Below are 14,916 nucleotides of genomic sequence, written 5' to 3'. Positions count from 1 at the left end.
AAGGGAGACGAGCGCGAAAGTGGCAACGAAGCGAAAGGCGAGAAAAACCGCTGGAAAACCAAAAAAAAAAAAAAAAAAAAAAAAAAAAACACCAATGCAATACTCAATAGAAACAAAGTGACTTCACGTTACAGAACTGAAACAAGACTGACATTGAATGAAATGAAAGGCTGGTGGTGCTTGAAGTCAATTTCAGCAATGTACTGTATCAAGATGGTTGCGCGCGTGACGGATGGGGTGCTGGATCACTTTCAGAGCAGTGGATCACTTTCTGCGCATTGGATGACCTCGACATTGATTACTACTGTATTGCTCGTCATGAAACACGATCTATTTCATTGGATTGCTGACTTCTCGATTCGGATGGACAGCTGAATCAGTCCAAAAAAGCTGAACGATTGGAAAACTGGCGGGAATCACCGTCGAGAGCGTGGACGGCGTGCCGATCGAGGTGCACATCCAAGCACCAGTGGCAGTGCAAGATGACATGAACCCGACACTGCAAGACACGCAAGGCGGTGTTGCGACCCGGCTTCGGAGCAGTGCTCTTCTGCAATCCTCAGGAAGCCGTCGAGCCCGGCCGATCAATGCCATCCGCCAAGTCACAGTGTCGCGCGCCAGTGCTCGGAATCGGACAAGGCCGTCTCTACTCCTAGTCATTGCGATGGGTTTGACAGTGGCAAGCGTCGTGCTGGCTGCGATGGATCCAGCGCGAACTTCTGCAATCGCGTTTGGCTTGTTGGCAACCGGCCGTCCGCCAGCCAGTCTGTGGTGGTGTGGTCTACTCGCTATGGCGGTCATGGCATGGGCTGTGATCTTTTGGTTGGCATCGACGACCGTGCATCAAGGTGGGTTTGACATGTACATCCCAAGATTGGTGCTTTGAGTTGTGCGATTTCTCACCTCACTTTCCATCTGCGAACTGCTCGTGTCGACCTGCACAGAGACCATTACCGTTGTCCCAGGGCTTGGGATTGAGCTGACTGTGGTCAAGGGCCTGCGGCGACGCAGCACCACAACCTTTTTGGACGCCGCGCAAGTTCGGGATGTTGTGATCAACGAAGTCATCACAATGCACAGAGTGATATCCGTGCTTGTGGTTCTGGCATCTACGCACGATGCCGCGAGTGGATCGGTGGAGCGCGTCGTGCCAGTGTTTCGCGTGAGTTTTGTGCGACTTTTGGAGAAAGTCGGGGAAATGTGTGTCCCCGCTCCCAGATGCTGTGCCACCACATATGAACTAATTGAGCTGTGCATCTCATGTGTGTTCTTGACACTTGCGTTTATTTTGTTTGTGTTCTTCGGGTGACACGCAGCATCTCCATCCTCGCTTGGCGGAATTGCGTCCCATCGCCAAAGCGCTCCGGAAGTGGTGCGAACTCACATAGGAATCGTCTTCCTGCGCTTTGAAACCTATCTAATGGTGATCGAGCAACCAGTCAAATTGACGAGCGCCTTTCATTTCGCGATTTCATGTCAAAGTGACACTTTGGTCAAAGTCAGCGCTCTTTGCATCGTCTTCGTCGTGCCAATGATTCATCCATGACATTTGTCCTCGAAGACTGTTGGAATTCTGCTGACTGCACTGAGAACGACAACGCAAATTTCGCTCCAAATCGGAATTCAAAATTCCTCTCGGTCCGCTTCTGTGATGACTGCTGTCCAGTTGGTCGTTTTCTTCTTCTTCATGTTCGAGGCGTCCAAATGTCTGGATTCGGGTCGTTCAAGACTTGAAGCGCGAGCAACTGCAAATGCCTATGAACGCTGAAACATCCGATGATTGCAGCAACTCTTGCCCCGTCCTGCTCCTTGAAGCTCCGCCAGCTATTGCATCTGGTTGTCACACCTCTTAATGAACCTATACTCTCTTTTGTTCGAGCCCATCCAGCTCTTGAAATCTCATGACAAGCATCATTGTGGTTTTTGTCGATTTGTGCCGACTCGAGTCATGTTGATTTTGCCTCACTCTGGTGCGCCTACGCTTCCCCCCCCCCCTTTTTTTGATGCTCATTCAAAGCGAAGGAACCTCAACTAGAGCTGCTCCATCTGTGACCGACAATGCCAAACTCAAACCCACAAACAAACCAAAGCAGGGTTTTTTTTTTTTTTTTTTTTTTTTTTTTTTTTTGAGCCCAGTCTTTCAGTTTTTAGTAGGTTTTTTTTTTTCATTTTTTGACATGCAAACCGTGATCACGGCGCGGACTGCGATGCGGACGACGTCGTCTGCGCTTGCATCTGGGCGCCTGCGCTCCGGTGCGATGCCAGCGCATGCTACGTCCACACAGACGCTCTACGCACTTGGTCTGGCGGTCGCAGCGGGGTGCGCGGCCACGGAGACGCGTCGTCACGGCCTGGCCACAGTGGCGCCACCGAACCGCCACCACGCTTGCCCTTCTCCCTCGGCTCCCTCCTCAACGAGGCGGATGGCTCTCCCGCGTCGTCGTCCTCTGTCAACAGACACGCTGCTCGGGCTGCACGCGGACTTGCTGGTCGCACCACCGCGGCGTCTGCTGCACAGCGCATTGTCTGCTTCTGCTGCTGCTGCTGATGCGGGTTCGTCGTCGAACGCTGCTGCGACCATGGAAGACCCAGCTTCGACCGCTTCCTCCTCGTCGTCGTCCTCCTCGTCTTCTTCTTCCGCTGCTTCTGCGGATGCGACTTCTTCTGCATCGCACGTCACATCAACCATCATCATGGGCTCGGCGGACGGTGGGTCTGCACCTGCACCTGCACCTGGAGTACGACCAGGCACGGACGACGTTCCGCTGACTGCAACTGCGTCGCCCGATTTGACCGCGACCTCGTGGACACCCCTCAGCGCCAGTGTCAAGGCTGTTGAACAGCAGGCCGCCATGTCTGCTGATACCATTGTCGAGCATCCCGCACCTCATGCTCATCACGAAGCCACCTCCGTCTCGACCGACTCTACCTCTGCTGCTGCTGCTGCTGCTGCTACTCACCACCATGCGAATGGCGCGACGGCTGCAGCCTCGGCAGCACCGTTGCAACTCAACTTTAACGACCCTACCGCGGCATACATGCTCAAGTCAACCTCCGAGCTGCTGCTGGGCGCCATCATCTTCCGCGTTTGCGGGATTCGGCCCATCGTTGCAAACGCCGAAAAGCTGCTCAACTTGTCCAAGCGCGTCTTTGGCGAAACCCTGACTATGGCGGTGGTCAAGCACACCTTTTTCCGACACTTCTGCGCAGGCGTGAGCGCGGAGGACATTCAGCCCGTCATTCGAAAACTCCGTGCTGCAGGTATTGGTTCGATTCTCGATTACGCCGCCGAGAACGACGTCGACGAGACGGCCGTCCAGCATGGTGCTGAAATCCGTAATGCCGAACGCGAGGGTGTCACGAGCGCCCGTACCTACGATTATGCAGGCGAGCTCGAGTGCGATCGCAACATGCAAACCATGATGCAATGCATCGACACTGCCGCGCTCCAACCCGACGGTGTGTTGGCCATCAAGCTTACAGGTATGGGGTTTTTCCATGTGCGGTGGTTGCGGTTGAAGACGATTGAGAGAGACAAAGCGTGTTGGTTCTAACACACCCTTTTCTTCGCCATTGGCCTTGTTTGTTGGTACAGCCCTTGGCAAGCCCAGCTTGCTGCAAAGCATTTCCGTCATTCTTCTCGCCATCCGCGACATGTGGCACGTCCATTTTCTCACCAAGACACCAACTGGCACGCTCACGTACGACATGTTCCACAGCGGCCTGGTCAAGATGGGAGTCAACATGACGGACGCCGAAATCACCAAGCTTTTCACGCGCTTCGACACGGACAATAGTGGCGATATCGACTATGTCGAGTGGACGTCTGCTTTGCAGCTCGAAGATCTGTATGTTGATTTTGGATGCGAAGAGGGATGATAGTGTTCTATTGGGTTGCTCACGTTTCCTTTCACTTGTCAGGCTCACCCGCAAGTTCTTTGAACGTTCTGGCTACAACATGTCGGCGTTGACTCGGTGAGTTTCTGATGCGAAAAAGCGAAAGAGAACAAAAAATAATGGTGTCGTGTGAATCTTCGTTTCTGACACTCTCGATTCATGTGCTACGCAGCATGGGTCGGCTCCCTCTCCTGTCCGAGGAAGAAACGGGCCTCGCCGACTCGATGGTCAAACGTCTTCGCACGTTGTGCGGATATGCTGCCGAGAAGCGCGTGCGTCTGCTCGTGGACGCCGAGCAGTCCTACCTCCAGCCCTGCATTGATCACTTTGCCATCCAAATGCAGCGCCTGTACAACCGCGAATTCCCCGTCGTTTACAACACGTATCAGTGCTACCTCAAATATTCTCGAGGCAACTTGCTTTACGACCTGGAGCGAGCTCGTCGCGGCCGTACGTTCTAATAAGAGTGTGAACAGGTCTGATGAGAAACAGCACGGTCGTTTGCATGCGCTGATCTGCTCGTTTTTGTTCTCTTGTCCATTCTCCAGAGTACTACTTTGGTGGCAAGCTTGTGCGCGGTGCCTACATGGTGCTTGAGCGACGCCGTGCCCTTGAAAAGGGCTATCCGTCGCCAATTCTCGATACAATTGAGCAGACACATGACAATTACAACTTTTGCATCGAGCAGGTATGGTTTCCATTGACCCGTTGGCTAATTGATTCAGAATGGGTCGAACTCACTCTTTGTTCTCTTGCCCTCCTTTCAGGTGCTTCAAAACATTCACCGTGCCAACGTAATGGTTGCCACTCATAATCAGTATTCGATTCAACAAACAACAGAGCTGATGAGCAAGTGAGTTTTCTGTGCGCAATTTTTGTTGTTTCTAATCTAGCTGTTCTCACTTGGATCAATCCTGCTGTCAGGCTTGGTATTGCTCCCAACAACCCTGCTGTCATGTTTGGACAGCTTCTCGGCATGGCCGATCACCTGACATTTACGCTTGGCTTGGTATGTCCTCTTCGATTTTCCCTTTGCTGTTTGTTTCTTTGTTTTGTCGGCCGCTGCTCACTTGCCCTCCAAATTCTGCCTTCTTGCAGCATGGCTACCGTGCTCTCAAGTATGTACCTTACGGGCCCGTTCGTGAAGTCGTGCCGTACCTTGTTCGACGCGCTCAGGAAAACGCAGACATTATGGGCAACGCGGGCAAAGAGATTTCCATGATGTTGAGTGAAGTGAAGCGCCGAATGCACTTGACACGGTGAAGCGTTTCGCCCTGTGCCTTTTTTTTCTTCGTTTAGTTGTTGTTATTTTGTTGGTCAATCAACCTCTGGGTCAAAAAATGGTGTCATTTTCTAGTTTTCAGTCGTCCAAGCAAAAGCTCAAACAGCCGCTTCGTTTACGCTTGGCGCAAATTGAACATTTCTTGAGCCTTGTCCGAGATCACTTTGGCGATCGCCAGGGATGAGGTTGCACCTGGAGACGGCGCGTTGCGGACGTGCAGCAAATGGGCAGTGCGGGATGCGGCGGGGCCACCTTCTGGCTGAACCGCCGTCTCAAACACAAAATCGTCGACCAGGTTGCCATGGTGGTCCATGGCTTGCGCGCGAATGCCCGCCATCCCTCGTTGCACGTCATTGATGGTCACTTCCGGGACATAGTCTTGCAGGAGCTTGACCTGTGCCGACAAGAATCGGCTTCGGTACATTTCCCCCATGCCAAACTTCCAGTACTTGAGAGCGAGCCGTTGGAAACCACTGGATCGGGCCAAGGCAAAGGTTTATCAGTATTTCGTTGAACTTGACTATTTCAAACGGGGTGCTCCCAGACTTACGGGAACAAGAGCGCAGAAAACATGTCACGGGGATTAATGTCGAAAAACTTGTATCCCTCGCGGGCAAAAGCGAAAACAGCGTTCGGTCCAAGGAGCACATCTCCTTTCATGGTAGGCGTAAAGTGGACCCCGAGGAATGGCAGAGTGGGATCCGGGACCTGACAAGTTGAGCGGACGGTGAGTTTTTGGATCCAGGCCGCTGAATCAGCTCACGACTCGGCATGGCTTTCTCACAGGATAGATCAGTCCGTTGACCAAGTTACGACGGTCGGGCTTGAGTGTGAGATACTCGCCACGAATGGGCTGATGAAGGAGGAAGCACCAAAAAAAAATGATGCCAATAGTGAGCTCATTATTATCAGTGCGCAACAGAGGAAAAATGCGTTGATGTACGCACCACCATGACAGGCTCGGACTGCCCGCCGGCCTTCTGGGCAATTCGATCTGAATTCATGCCTGCGCAAGTGATAATGTAACGGCAACGCACAGCAGGCTGCAAAAGCGCATCGTCATCAAATTGAGATGCAGAGATCGTTGTATGTTCACAGATGAACTGTCTCTGCCTTTGTCGTCCCCAGCTGCCACACTGACCTTGGATTTGAACGAAACCACCACTCCATGCTGATACGCGCGAGGATTGAGCGGATCCACGCTGTCCAGCGAAGTGACCTCGTGGTTGGTCAGGACTCGGTTGCGCTCGTTTGCGGTGAAATCGTCAGCGTACGAGTTGGTCACCTGCAGCCAGTCTACGATGCCGGTAACTGGAGAGTGGATGGCCTGCACGCCCACGCAGTGCGGCTCGATGCGCTTCATTTCGTCCACCCCAATCATGCGGAGATCCGGCACGTTATTTTGCTGGCCACGATCGAACAGCGCCTTCAGGCCTGGGATTTCTTCCTCCGACCTCGCGACGATCAGCTGGTCAGGGGTAGCAAGAGGAAGGCAAACGCGCACAGACCACAACAAAAAACAAGTTCCACACAAAGTCAAACAGTTAGAGTTTGCCCCCCCCCCCAACGCAGATCGACACAGACGATCCAATCCAACAAAACTAGTTTTGTGTGTACCTTGCCACACTTCTTGTAGGGAATGTTCTTCTTGTCGCAGTAGTCGTACGTCAAGCGCAATCCTTCGACGCACAGTTTCGCCTTCAGTGATCCAGGCTTGTAGTAAATTCCAGCATGGATGACGCCGCTATTGTGTCCAGTCTGGTGCGCACCTGCAAAGACGCATCGATTCCACCCACAATCAGCATGAATGACGATGAGCATGGCGGCAATCTGAGATTCAAGTTAAACTCCAATCCAGCCAGATCCGACTCCAACCCGACCCACAGACCCCATGCATGCCACCCAGTCTCTGGGGGGGGGTTGCGCTGCATGCCCCCTGGCATCAGCTTACCAAGGCCGCTCTCCTTCTCAAAGACGGCGATGCGAAGCTGTGGGAGTCGCAGAGAGAGCTCGCGAGCGGTTGCCATTCCCACAATCCCGCCGCCAATCACGCCGACATCAAACTCTTGTGGCTTGCTCGTCGGGGTGCTGGGAGTGATGGCTGATTGCGTCGTCGCGCTCGCGGCCGAGTTGGCGGCAGCTGCAACGCCGTTCAAAGTGGACAAGCGTCGAACAGTTGCAAATCGTAACGCAAGCATTGTTGTTTTGGCGCAAATTTGGACTGATCCATGGTTTCTGAGAAATTGGGAAAAGTGCTGTACGGGGCTTCAATGTTCGTACTGATACTGTACGCTGCATTGACGTTTCGACAAGACAACAACCTTGCACCTCAGGCACGATTCAGTCTTCAACAACCTTTGCTAGTTCGTTCCTCCTTTCCTGTTCGTTTCTCGCTGCCTTTTGAACCAAGGTTGAAGCCAACGCTCTGATTGATGTCTCTTGGTTCAGCTCCAAATGCATTGTTGCGAAAGAGTTGGACAGTGTTTTTGGCTATTCGCGCGCGCTGCACGTTGTTGTGTTTTCTATTGCTCGTCGTTCGTGCCAAACGTTCGTCTTTATGTTGTGACGAGTGATATTGTGGAATGACAGTTAACGTCGCGCTTTGCCGATGCGTGGCGAAGAGAGAAACTAGCAATCTGGGCGACTGTTGATTGATCTCGTTCGGTCTTTTCACAACCTTGCTGAACACAACCACGGTGTACCTTCTTACGTCCGTTGAGTAACCTGCGACAGTCAGTTCATCTTGGGAATGATCTCATCTCGCTTGCTTTGTTGGCTTCCTGTTCTTTTGAGAGCGCCAAAACTGAGATTGTGCAACCCGTAACTTTTCTGCCGCCGCTCAGCTTGAACTGCACCAGTGAACAACACTCTTACTTATCATGTGCAATGGTTTCCAACACTCAGATGTTTCCGACTGCTGGCGATCAGAACGACGACACGCAGACAATCGACCTCGAAGAATTGCGAATCCGCCTCGTGGACCAGAATGCACCGTCAGCAGAGCTCAACGAAGTGATGGAGCTCCTGCAGCTGGCATTCACTGCCGACTCAACTGCTGGGCAACGTGCCTCAATCAGCGACGACGCTCTTGGGTTGATTGTGCAGCTGTTTTTCCAGTTGTTCGACGAGGAGAACGAGCGACTGTTTCGTGTTGTCGGTCGCACTATCGCATTTTGGTTGTACAACAACGAAACGGCCAAACGACGCTTGCGGGAACAGACCTTCACGATGTCGCCAGCAAAAAGTCCACTGACTTTCCTCGCGCATCTGAATGATCGGTTTCAAACTCCACAAGACTCCCAAAACTCCAAGCACCTATCCACCATTGCCTTGATTTTGCAGAACTGGGTCTATCGTGAGCCAGTGGCACAACTTCAGGTGTTTGACTCGGCAGTGTTTGATGCAGTCGTCCGACATTTGCACCATGTCTCCCTCTCCAGGCTGTCCGACATCAAAAAGGAAATGCTGTTTGTTCAGCGAGCATGCCAAGTCTTTGTCGAAATCAACATCGGTGAATGTCTTTCGCAAGCTGTTGAAGATGCCAAACGCTTTGTTAACTTGCTGGCAGAAGTGTTCGAAATCTGCTTCGCAGTGCCTCTAGCTCATGAGCCATGCCTCGAAGCCCTGGACGCAATTATTCAGCTGCATCCCACGAATATGTTCGAGTTGCCAGAGTCGACTGTGTCTCACATTATCATGCTGCTCGGGGGTGTTCCGGACGATCAAGCGCTACTGCAAGGGTTGCTTGACCGAGCCCACCCGCACCGTATCATCGTTTTGCCAACGCGTATTGTGAGTGCTGTTGCTAATTTTGATCTGTGCGAACTCTGAGGTGATGTGTGTGTGTGTCGTTCGCTGTGTTTGCGGTCGCTGTGTCTTGTTGGCCTCAGTATCACACACAATTTCGGATCCATCGAATGCATCAAGCGCGTCAAGAGCTCGAAAATTGTGCGAATACTGTACAATATATTGAAAATTTTACCAGCCAACGATCTTGCGCAATGACTCCAGCAATAGCAACTCAACCCTGCTCAACAGAGGTTGGTACATCGTCCCACCATCAACAATCCTTGACGATGGACATGGTTGGAGCCTATTCCGATGCCACTGCAGACACTGTGGGGCGACGACCACTCATGGATTGCCGGGCTTTCGCTTCGGCAACCAACTGGCCGAGATCGCGAACCTTGCCGTCGGTTCCGGAAGTGCGCATCCCTTGCAAGGTGAGAACGCAATCGGCAAAGGACGGTCGGGCAGTCGCCTCCCATGTCCAGCACTTTTGCATGAGCGAGTACGCATCCTCGGGACAGTTGGCGGGTTGTGGAAGACGCTCGCCCTTCTCGAGGTCTGCCAGAATGTCGACAATCTTCCTGTCCCCGTATGGCGAGATGCCGCACGTGTACACCTCGTAGCAAACAATGCCAAAAGACCACACGTCCGAAGCGCTTGAAAAGAAGCGGAAATGAAGGCTTTCAGGTGCCATCCACTGTCATGCGAAAGAACAACACGAGCAACCAGTGAGTATGTGTGGATGATTGAATTTACTCCCCCCCCCACGCACAATCTGCTGTCTTGGGATATGGCTCACCTTTGCAGGCAGCTTGCCTTTCGTCTGCACCTTGTAGTAGTCCTTTTCTTCAGCCAGGGCGCGAGACAGGCCAAAATCGGCAATCTTGACGCAAAGACCATCGCCAACCAGACAGTTGCGCGCAGCGAGATCGCGGTGCACGTACCGAATGGACGAGAGGTAGGCCATGCCGGACGCAATCTGGAATAGCACTGTCGTGTACTCGAGCTGACTCCATTCAATGCCAGTCGAAACGGAACGATGCAAGAGTGTTCGGAGGTCGCCGTAGGGCATGAACTCGAGAAGAATCATGTTTGGCTCTGCCTCGAGCAGCACAGCCAAAACGCGCACAATGTTGGGGTGCTTGAACGACGAGACGAGCTGCGCCTCCGATACAAAGTCGCGACGCGACTTTTCATCTGCGTCGGTTTTCAGCAGCTTGATGGCCATTGGCACAATGCTGAGACCAGAGTACACTTCGCGTGCGGATGCAGGAAGTTGGCCAATGGGCACAGTCGCTTTGAAGACTTGGCCAAACTCGCCCTGGCCGAGCTGAGACTCCATGGAGATGCTTGTGCGCAACGAGTCGACGACGGGGGTGAACTCTTCGTAGAAGGTGACGTAGGTGCTGTCTCCACGGCGCTCCAGGTCCACATAGTGAGACTCTGGACTGGCGGTCTTTTTGCCTTTGCCAGCGTTGTCGTAGTGGTTGTAGTCGCTGTTGCTACCTTTGCTCACTGTCGGTATCTCCATAACGAACGAGGCGTGCTCGTTTGCCGGTCCGGGAGCAATCGATGCTCGTCCTTTCGAACTCTTCAGCTGCCGCCGACGTCGAACGAGCAAAATGGCGACAACTAACACGACCAGGAAGCAGCCACCGCCAACACCTCCGGCGATCGCAGGTACGGAGCTTGCGGCGCCCGTGTTGCTTTGCTGACCGGCAAGGGCGGCTACAGAGGCGGCGGAAACGGATGCAACCGAAGCGGATGCCACGGAGGCAGCTACTGATGCACCAGAGGCTGATTCAATGGAGGCAACCAAAGCACTAGAGACGGATTCAAGGGAAACAACGGAAGCGGACTCGACAGACGCGACCGACTGGGATACAAGCGCTGCAGACATGACCGCCGCCGAAGAAATGGAGACAGCCTGCGCTTGCGATGCAGATGCCTGAGACTCTGACGCTTGAGCAACAGAGGACGCATACTCTTGCGATGCAGATGCTTGCGACGCCGCAAGACGAGATGCGGACGCTGCGGCGGATGCTTGCGACGCAGCCTGGGCAGATGCGGCCGCTTGGGACACTGCAGATGCTGCAGATGCTGCTGAGGTTGCAAATACAGACGAAGCACTTGCCTGCGATGCAACAGTCGCTTGCGATGCGCGCTCTGCAAGCGATGTCGCGACAGAGGCCGATGCAGCGGATGCCTGGAAACCAGCACAGGTTCCAACGGAAGCGCTCATGTTGCAAGTCACACACGGGCTCGGGGACACTTCGTTGCACAGATTGTCTGATTCTTGGAAGACAAGCGGGCTGGTGGTCGAGTAGGCAATGTTTCCAGCTGGGTTGCCATCAAATTTGCTCGAGGTAATCGAGACGTTTGTGGGTGCTTGAATGAGAATGCTCGAGCATGCAGTAGGTGAGCAAGTATTGTTCTGGAACGTCACGCCGTTCAGATTCAAGTTAATCTGCCGAATGGTTGACCCTATGAAGATGGCAGGGGAGGGCTAAAGGAGGATTTGCACATACGTGAGTCAGTATGTTCTGCCATCGGCCACACTACCACCTCCCCCAATACCTTACCGTCGGGGTTGAAAGGCCATAGTTTGACTGGAAGGCAGAGTTACGAATTATTGCGCTGAAAGCGGGTCCAGTCGTTCCGGGGGAGACGACTTGAAGGGCTTGGAAATTGTTGGTGAAATTCGAGTTGGCAATTTCGAGGGGCGTGTCGATAACGCGAATCGCAGAGTTGGCATTGCCCCCAAAGACACTGTCAAAGACACCAAGATAGGTTGCAGAGTCAACCGCCACGGCGGGACCGTTTCCACCATTGGACGTAAATCGGCATCGCGTCAGGGTCAGATTGTATTGCGCGGAAACCGAAATGGCGCCCGAACAACCTGGGCCCGTGGAGGTGAAACCAGAAAATGCAACGTTGATCAACTGGATGGCTATGGGGCCAGAGCCAGCACTAAGCTTTAAGCATTTCGATGAGCCTGACTGGAAGGCGAATGGCTGGGCTGTGACGGCCTCGATGATGAGTGATCGAGAAAGAACCTCCCAGCTTGGGTCGATGGTGATACTGGGAAACATTGTGCTGTTGACACAAATACGGGGAATGCTGGGATTACTCAATTGACTGGTGAATAGCGGCGCGGTCGTGACGATGGGCCCGCACGGTGGTTGCGCGAACGAAGGGACGATGGCGACCGCGGAAAACAACGCCCAACACAACACAAACAAAGCGCCAGCGCTTGTCAAAGGATGCCTGCTCATTGTCGGAATGCCAAAGTTGGGATTTGTTGCACGTCTGTGCTTGCTTTTTGTTTTTGTTCAGTGAAAGATGGTAGGTCAAGGGGTCGTTGTATCGATAACAAACGACGCGAACAAAAGGCGGTTTTTGTGTTGTTTGTTGGGGTTTGTTTTTTGACTTTTAACGGTGGGAAAACAACAAATCAAAAAAAAAAAAATGACTGGGCTTTCGCATTGTTGCGACGTGTGGCTTTTATAGGGCGGATTGACGTGGATGGTAAAATAGAACACTGAGCGCTTTCAAGACAATAGCACCGGAGGAGAGGTTGTTGGACAGCGAGCCAGGCAGGAAGAGCGGACGAGAAAGCAGCAGTTCAAACCGATGCGAAACTCAAACCCATCATTCTGTCACCGCGTACGCGCTAGCGAGCACACTGTCTCCACTCCTGTCGCTCATAGAATTCGCTGTGGACGCAGGAGGTGATTGTCTGGAGGCGGAGGCGAGTCCAGCAGCGAGCCCGAGTGAACACAGGCATGTGGCAACCAAGTGTGAAAAACGGTCAAAATGATCTTTTCAATGCGAATTTAAAACCGCCCAAATAGTGTTCTTTTGACCTAAAATCAAAATTAAAGCTAAAAATAACATACGAAAAAATAAAATCAATAAAATAGCAAGAGGCATACTCGACAAAAGAACAATGCTGCACCATGGCGAATAGAGAACACTGTTCGTTGCGAGGCAAAACCAAAAACCATTCCTCTCCCACAAAACCACAAGACCACAAAGCCCCCAAAACGACAGGACGACAGCTTCCAAAGGGTTGATGAGGATGTATTGGTCACTGTCCATCAGTGCAAGCTGAGAAGGAGGAAGCAAAGGACAGAGACAGCGAGGAGGCGTGTGTCGAAATCAAAAAAGGGAGCGAGTGGCTAAATTTGGTGTTGAGCTTCCCAAACACAGCCATTCAATGCGAAAACCGGTTCCAAAAGCGGCTTTTGTGCCTTGTTTTGGTGATTTGGACGGATACCCGAGTGAGAATTGCTGTTTTCCTTCCAACCAAAAAAAAAAAAAGAAGACTTGTCGAATTGTTGGAAATGGCAAGATGACCATCGCGTAGCGCACATGCAACACTTGATTTTTTTTTTTTTTTTTTTGTTTGTTTTGTTTTGTTTTGTTTTGTTTTTGTTTGTTTGTTTGTTTTTTTTTTTTGTTTGTTTGTTTGTTTGTTTGTTTGAACGGGAGTTTGTTTGATACACAAACAAACGAAATGGGGACTGTTAGAGAGAACCCTCCTTCTACCGGACAGAAACTGGTGACCATCCTGCATCTGGCTCTCTTCATATTCTTGTTCAACATTATTAATATAGACGATGTGCAAAAAATGGAGGCGGTCGGAGCAATATGAAATTTTGACTTTGCATTGACCTTTGGCTGGGCGCGAAAAATCGTGTCCGGTAGATGGAGGGACAACCTCCGCAACACTCCCGGCACCTTCCAGCCCGTCTCCGACACCGGACATGCAGCGAAGATGCAAAGAAAACCGATCTTGTCCGCGTTGGTGGATGATAGGGTCATGTTGTGGGTACTTATGGCCGGGAGCGTGCGCGGGTTCGAATCGGGACAAAGAATTATCGTCGTTTAATCAACCCGACAACAATAACATACATAAAATTGCACATAAAGTCATACATTTAACACATTTAGTTCGAATTGGAGAGGTCAGATAGCGCGAGTCGCTTCCGGCGATCGGTTTTCGGCGTGGACGACACATTTCCCTCAGTTGACACAAGCTGCATCGCCGCCATGTCATTTGTCAGCCAGCTGCTCACGCCAATTGTGTTGGCACGACTGAGTGTCACACCTGGAGACAAAATGAGCCGCGATGAGCTGCGAGTAGCAAGACGGGGCTCCTTCAGCCGCTCGAGAGATCTTGACGACAGTGAATAGGTCACATTCTCGTCCGACCCGCCACTCTGGGCTGTTTCAAATGATGGAGCGGCCTCGTCGTCAGAGTCTCTTTCATAGATTCTCTTCCTGGAGCGCGCTGGAGCGGCAGAAGTCACCTGCATTGGCGACGGCGGAATGCCGTCCTCTTCGCATTCGTCGTCAGAGTCGTCCTGCTCAACCGCCATCGTCGCAACCGATTGAAAAGCCGGTGCCGCAGCTGCTGCTTTCGCGGCGGCAAACGCGCGGGCGTGTCGAATGTCGGGGCGCTTGGGTTTGGCGGCGGCCATTTGTTTCACGGTGGCAGCGTTGTCCCGTCGGCAGCCACCGTGAACAGGCCGGTAATGTGTCTGCCCATGGACTTTGTCCGCCCGGATGCACTAGACACAGTCTTCTGGCTTGTTGCGGCAACCACTTTGTCCTGTTTCTTGGGGGCCGAAATTTCCGACTCGTCAAAGTTGAAAATCCGCCTAGGCTCGGCCCACAGCTTCCCTCCAGACTTGTCGCAAAGCTCCTGCAGGCGCTCAAAGAAGCTTCTGAGGGTTTCCTCGTTCCTCGCGGCCGTACGAATGGTTTCGATCGAGTGTGCAGTGATCCAGCGGAGTTCGTCGGAAAACTCGGCGAAAAAACCGCTCCAAAAACGACTCGCTCGGGCCGTTGGGACCGAATTTGCGGCGAGGCTTTCCATCTGGTCGTGGAGCTTGAGACATGCGCATGAAGAGTTCGATTGTCTCGGGTCTGGGAGGGCAACG

The 14,916-nt window shown here is 52.5% G+C and overlaps 7 protein-coding genes across 7 annotated transcripts; 3 read left to right on the top strand and 4 right to left on the bottom strand.

The window, feature by feature from the left end:
• Positions 1 to 388: 388 nt before the first annotated feature.
• Positions 389 to 1,504, top strand: CAOG_02627 (hypothetical protein). The gene is made up of 3 exons (XM_004349327.2): positions 389 to 848; positions 945 to 1,162; positions 1,317 to 1,504. The coding sequence occupies exons 1-3, from the start codon at positions 488 to 490 to the stop codon at positions 1,386 to 1,388; spliced, it is 651 nt and encodes a 216-aa protein (XP_004349377.2). The 5' UTR covers positions 389 to 487; the 3' UTR covers positions 1,389 to 1,504.
• Positions 1,505 to 2,149: 645 nt separating this feature from the next.
• Positions 2,150 to 5,254, top strand: CAOG_02626 (proline oxidase). Its single transcript, XM_004349326.2, has 8 exons — positions 2,150 to 3,483; positions 3,596 to 3,848; positions 3,922 to 3,975; positions 4,070 to 4,347; positions 4,446 to 4,585; positions 4,665 to 4,750; positions 4,822 to 4,906; positions 4,996 to 5,254. The coding sequence occupies exons 1-8, from the start codon at positions 2,178 to 2,180 to the stop codon at positions 5,158 to 5,160; spliced, it is 2,367 nt and encodes a 788-aa protein (XP_004349376.2). The 5' UTR covers positions 2,150 to 2,177; the 3' UTR covers positions 5,161 to 5,254.
• On the bottom strand, positions 5,183 to 7,390 carry CAOG_02625 (L-2-hydroxyglutarate dehydrogenase). Its single transcript, XM_004349325.2, has 7 exons — positions 7,131 to 7,390; positions 6,797 to 6,948; positions 6,321 to 6,647; positions 6,127 to 6,222; positions 5,964 to 6,032; positions 5,730 to 5,887; positions 5,183 to 5,652 (listed from the first exon to the last, which is right to left on the bottom strand). Exons 1-7 carry the CDS (start codon positions 7,375 to 7,377, stop codon positions 5,295 to 5,297), a joined length of 1,407 nt encoding a protein of 468 aa, XP_004349375.1. The 5' UTR covers positions 7,378 to 7,390; the 3' UTR covers positions 5,183 to 5,294.
• Positions 7,391 to 8,083: 693 nt separating this feature from the next.
• Positions 8,084 to 9,010, top strand: CAOG_02624 (hypothetical protein; the record flags this gene model as incomplete). The annotated part of the gene is made up of 1 exon (XM_004349324.1): positions 8,084 to 9,010. The coding sequence occupies one exon, from the start codon at positions 8,084 to 8,086 to the stop codon at positions 9,008 to 9,010; it is 927 nt and encodes a 308-aa protein (XP_004349374.1).
• A 262-nt stretch (positions 9,011 to 9,272) lies between these two features.
• On the bottom strand, positions 9,273 to 12,060 carry CAOG_02623 (ephrin type-B receptor 3; the record flags this gene model as incomplete). The annotated part of the gene is made up of 3 exons (XM_004349323.1): positions 9,273 to 9,665; positions 9,768 to 11,402; positions 11,551 to 12,060. 3 exons carry the CDS (start codon positions 12,058 to 12,060, stop codon positions 9,273 to 9,275), a joined length of 2,538 nt encoding a protein of 845 aa, XP_004349373.1.
• A 1,860-nt stretch (positions 12,061 to 13,920) lies between these two features.
• Positions 13,921 to 14,454, bottom strand: CAOG_08622 (hypothetical protein; the record flags this gene model as incomplete). The annotated part of the gene is made up of 1 exon (XM_011271920.1): positions 13,921 to 14,454. One exon carries the CDS (start codon positions 14,452 to 14,454, stop codon positions 13,921 to 13,923), a length of 534 nt encoding a protein of 177 aa, XP_011270222.1.
• Positions 14,455 to 14,459: 5 nt separating this feature from the next.
• CAOG_08621 (hypothetical protein) lies at positions 14,460 to 14,852 on the bottom strand (the record flags this gene model as incomplete). Its single annotated transcript, XM_011271919.1, has 1 exon — positions 14,460 to 14,852. One exon carries the CDS (start codon positions 14,850 to 14,852, stop codon positions 14,460 to 14,462), a length of 393 nt encoding a protein of 130 aa, XP_011270221.1.
• Between the last annotated feature and the right edge of the window lie 64 nt (positions 14,853 to 14,916).

The sequence above is a fragment of the Capsaspora owczarzaki genome, assembly GCF_000151315.2.
Source record: "Capsaspora owczarzaki ATCC 30864 unplaced genomic scaffold supercont2.3, whole genome shotgun sequence".
NCBI lineage: Eukaryota > Filasterea > Ministeriida > Capsasporidae > Capsaspora > Capsaspora owczarzaki.
The sequence above is the reverse complement of the archived record's forward strand: the minus strand, read 5'-3'. Positions and strand labels throughout refer to the sequence as shown.

What these genes read in the sequence shown, in the direction of transcription:
- CAOG_02627 (XM_004349327.2), top strand. Translation starts at nt 488, where the DNA reads ATGAACCCGACACTGCAAGACACGCAAGGCGGTGTTGCGACCCGGCTT. An exon ending in ATCGACGACCGTGCATCAAG is followed by an intron (nt 849 to 944) that starts GTGGGTTTGACA and finishes CGACCTGCACAG; the next exon opens with AGACCATTACCGTTGTCCCA. An exon ending in GCGTCGTGCCAGTGTTTCGC is followed by an intron (nt 1,163 to 1,316) that starts GTGAGTTTTGTG and finishes GGTGACACGCAG; the next exon opens with CATCTCCATCCTCGCTTGGC.
- CAOG_02625 (XM_004349325.2), bottom strand. Translation starts at nt 7,377, where the DNA reads ATGCTTGCGTTACGATTTGCAACTGTTCGACGCTTGTCCACTTTGAAC. An exon ending in TGGTTTCGTTCAAATCCAAG is followed by an intron (nt 6,223 to 6,320) that starts GTCAGTGTGGCA and finishes GCGCTTTTGCAG; the next exon opens with CCTGCTGTGCGTTGCCGTTA. An exon ending in TCAACGGACTGATCTATCCT is followed by an intron (nt 5,888 to 5,963) that starts GTGAGAAAGCCA and finishes TCAACTTGTCAG; the next exon opens with GTCCCGGATCCCACTCTGCC.
- CAOG_02626 (XM_004349326.2), top strand. Translation starts at nt 2,178, where the DNA reads ATGCAAACCGTGATCACGGCGCGGACTGCGATGCGGACGACGTCGTCT. An exon ending in GCTTTGCAGCTCGAAGATCT is followed by an intron (nt 3,849 to 3,921) that starts GTATGTTGATTT and finishes TTCACTTGTCAG; the next exon opens with GCTCACCCGCAAGTTCTTTG. An exon ending in ACAACTTTTGCATCGAGCAG is followed by an intron (nt 4,586 to 4,664) that starts GTATGGTTTCCA and finishes CCCTCCTTTCAG; the next exon opens with GTGCTTCAAAACATTCACCG.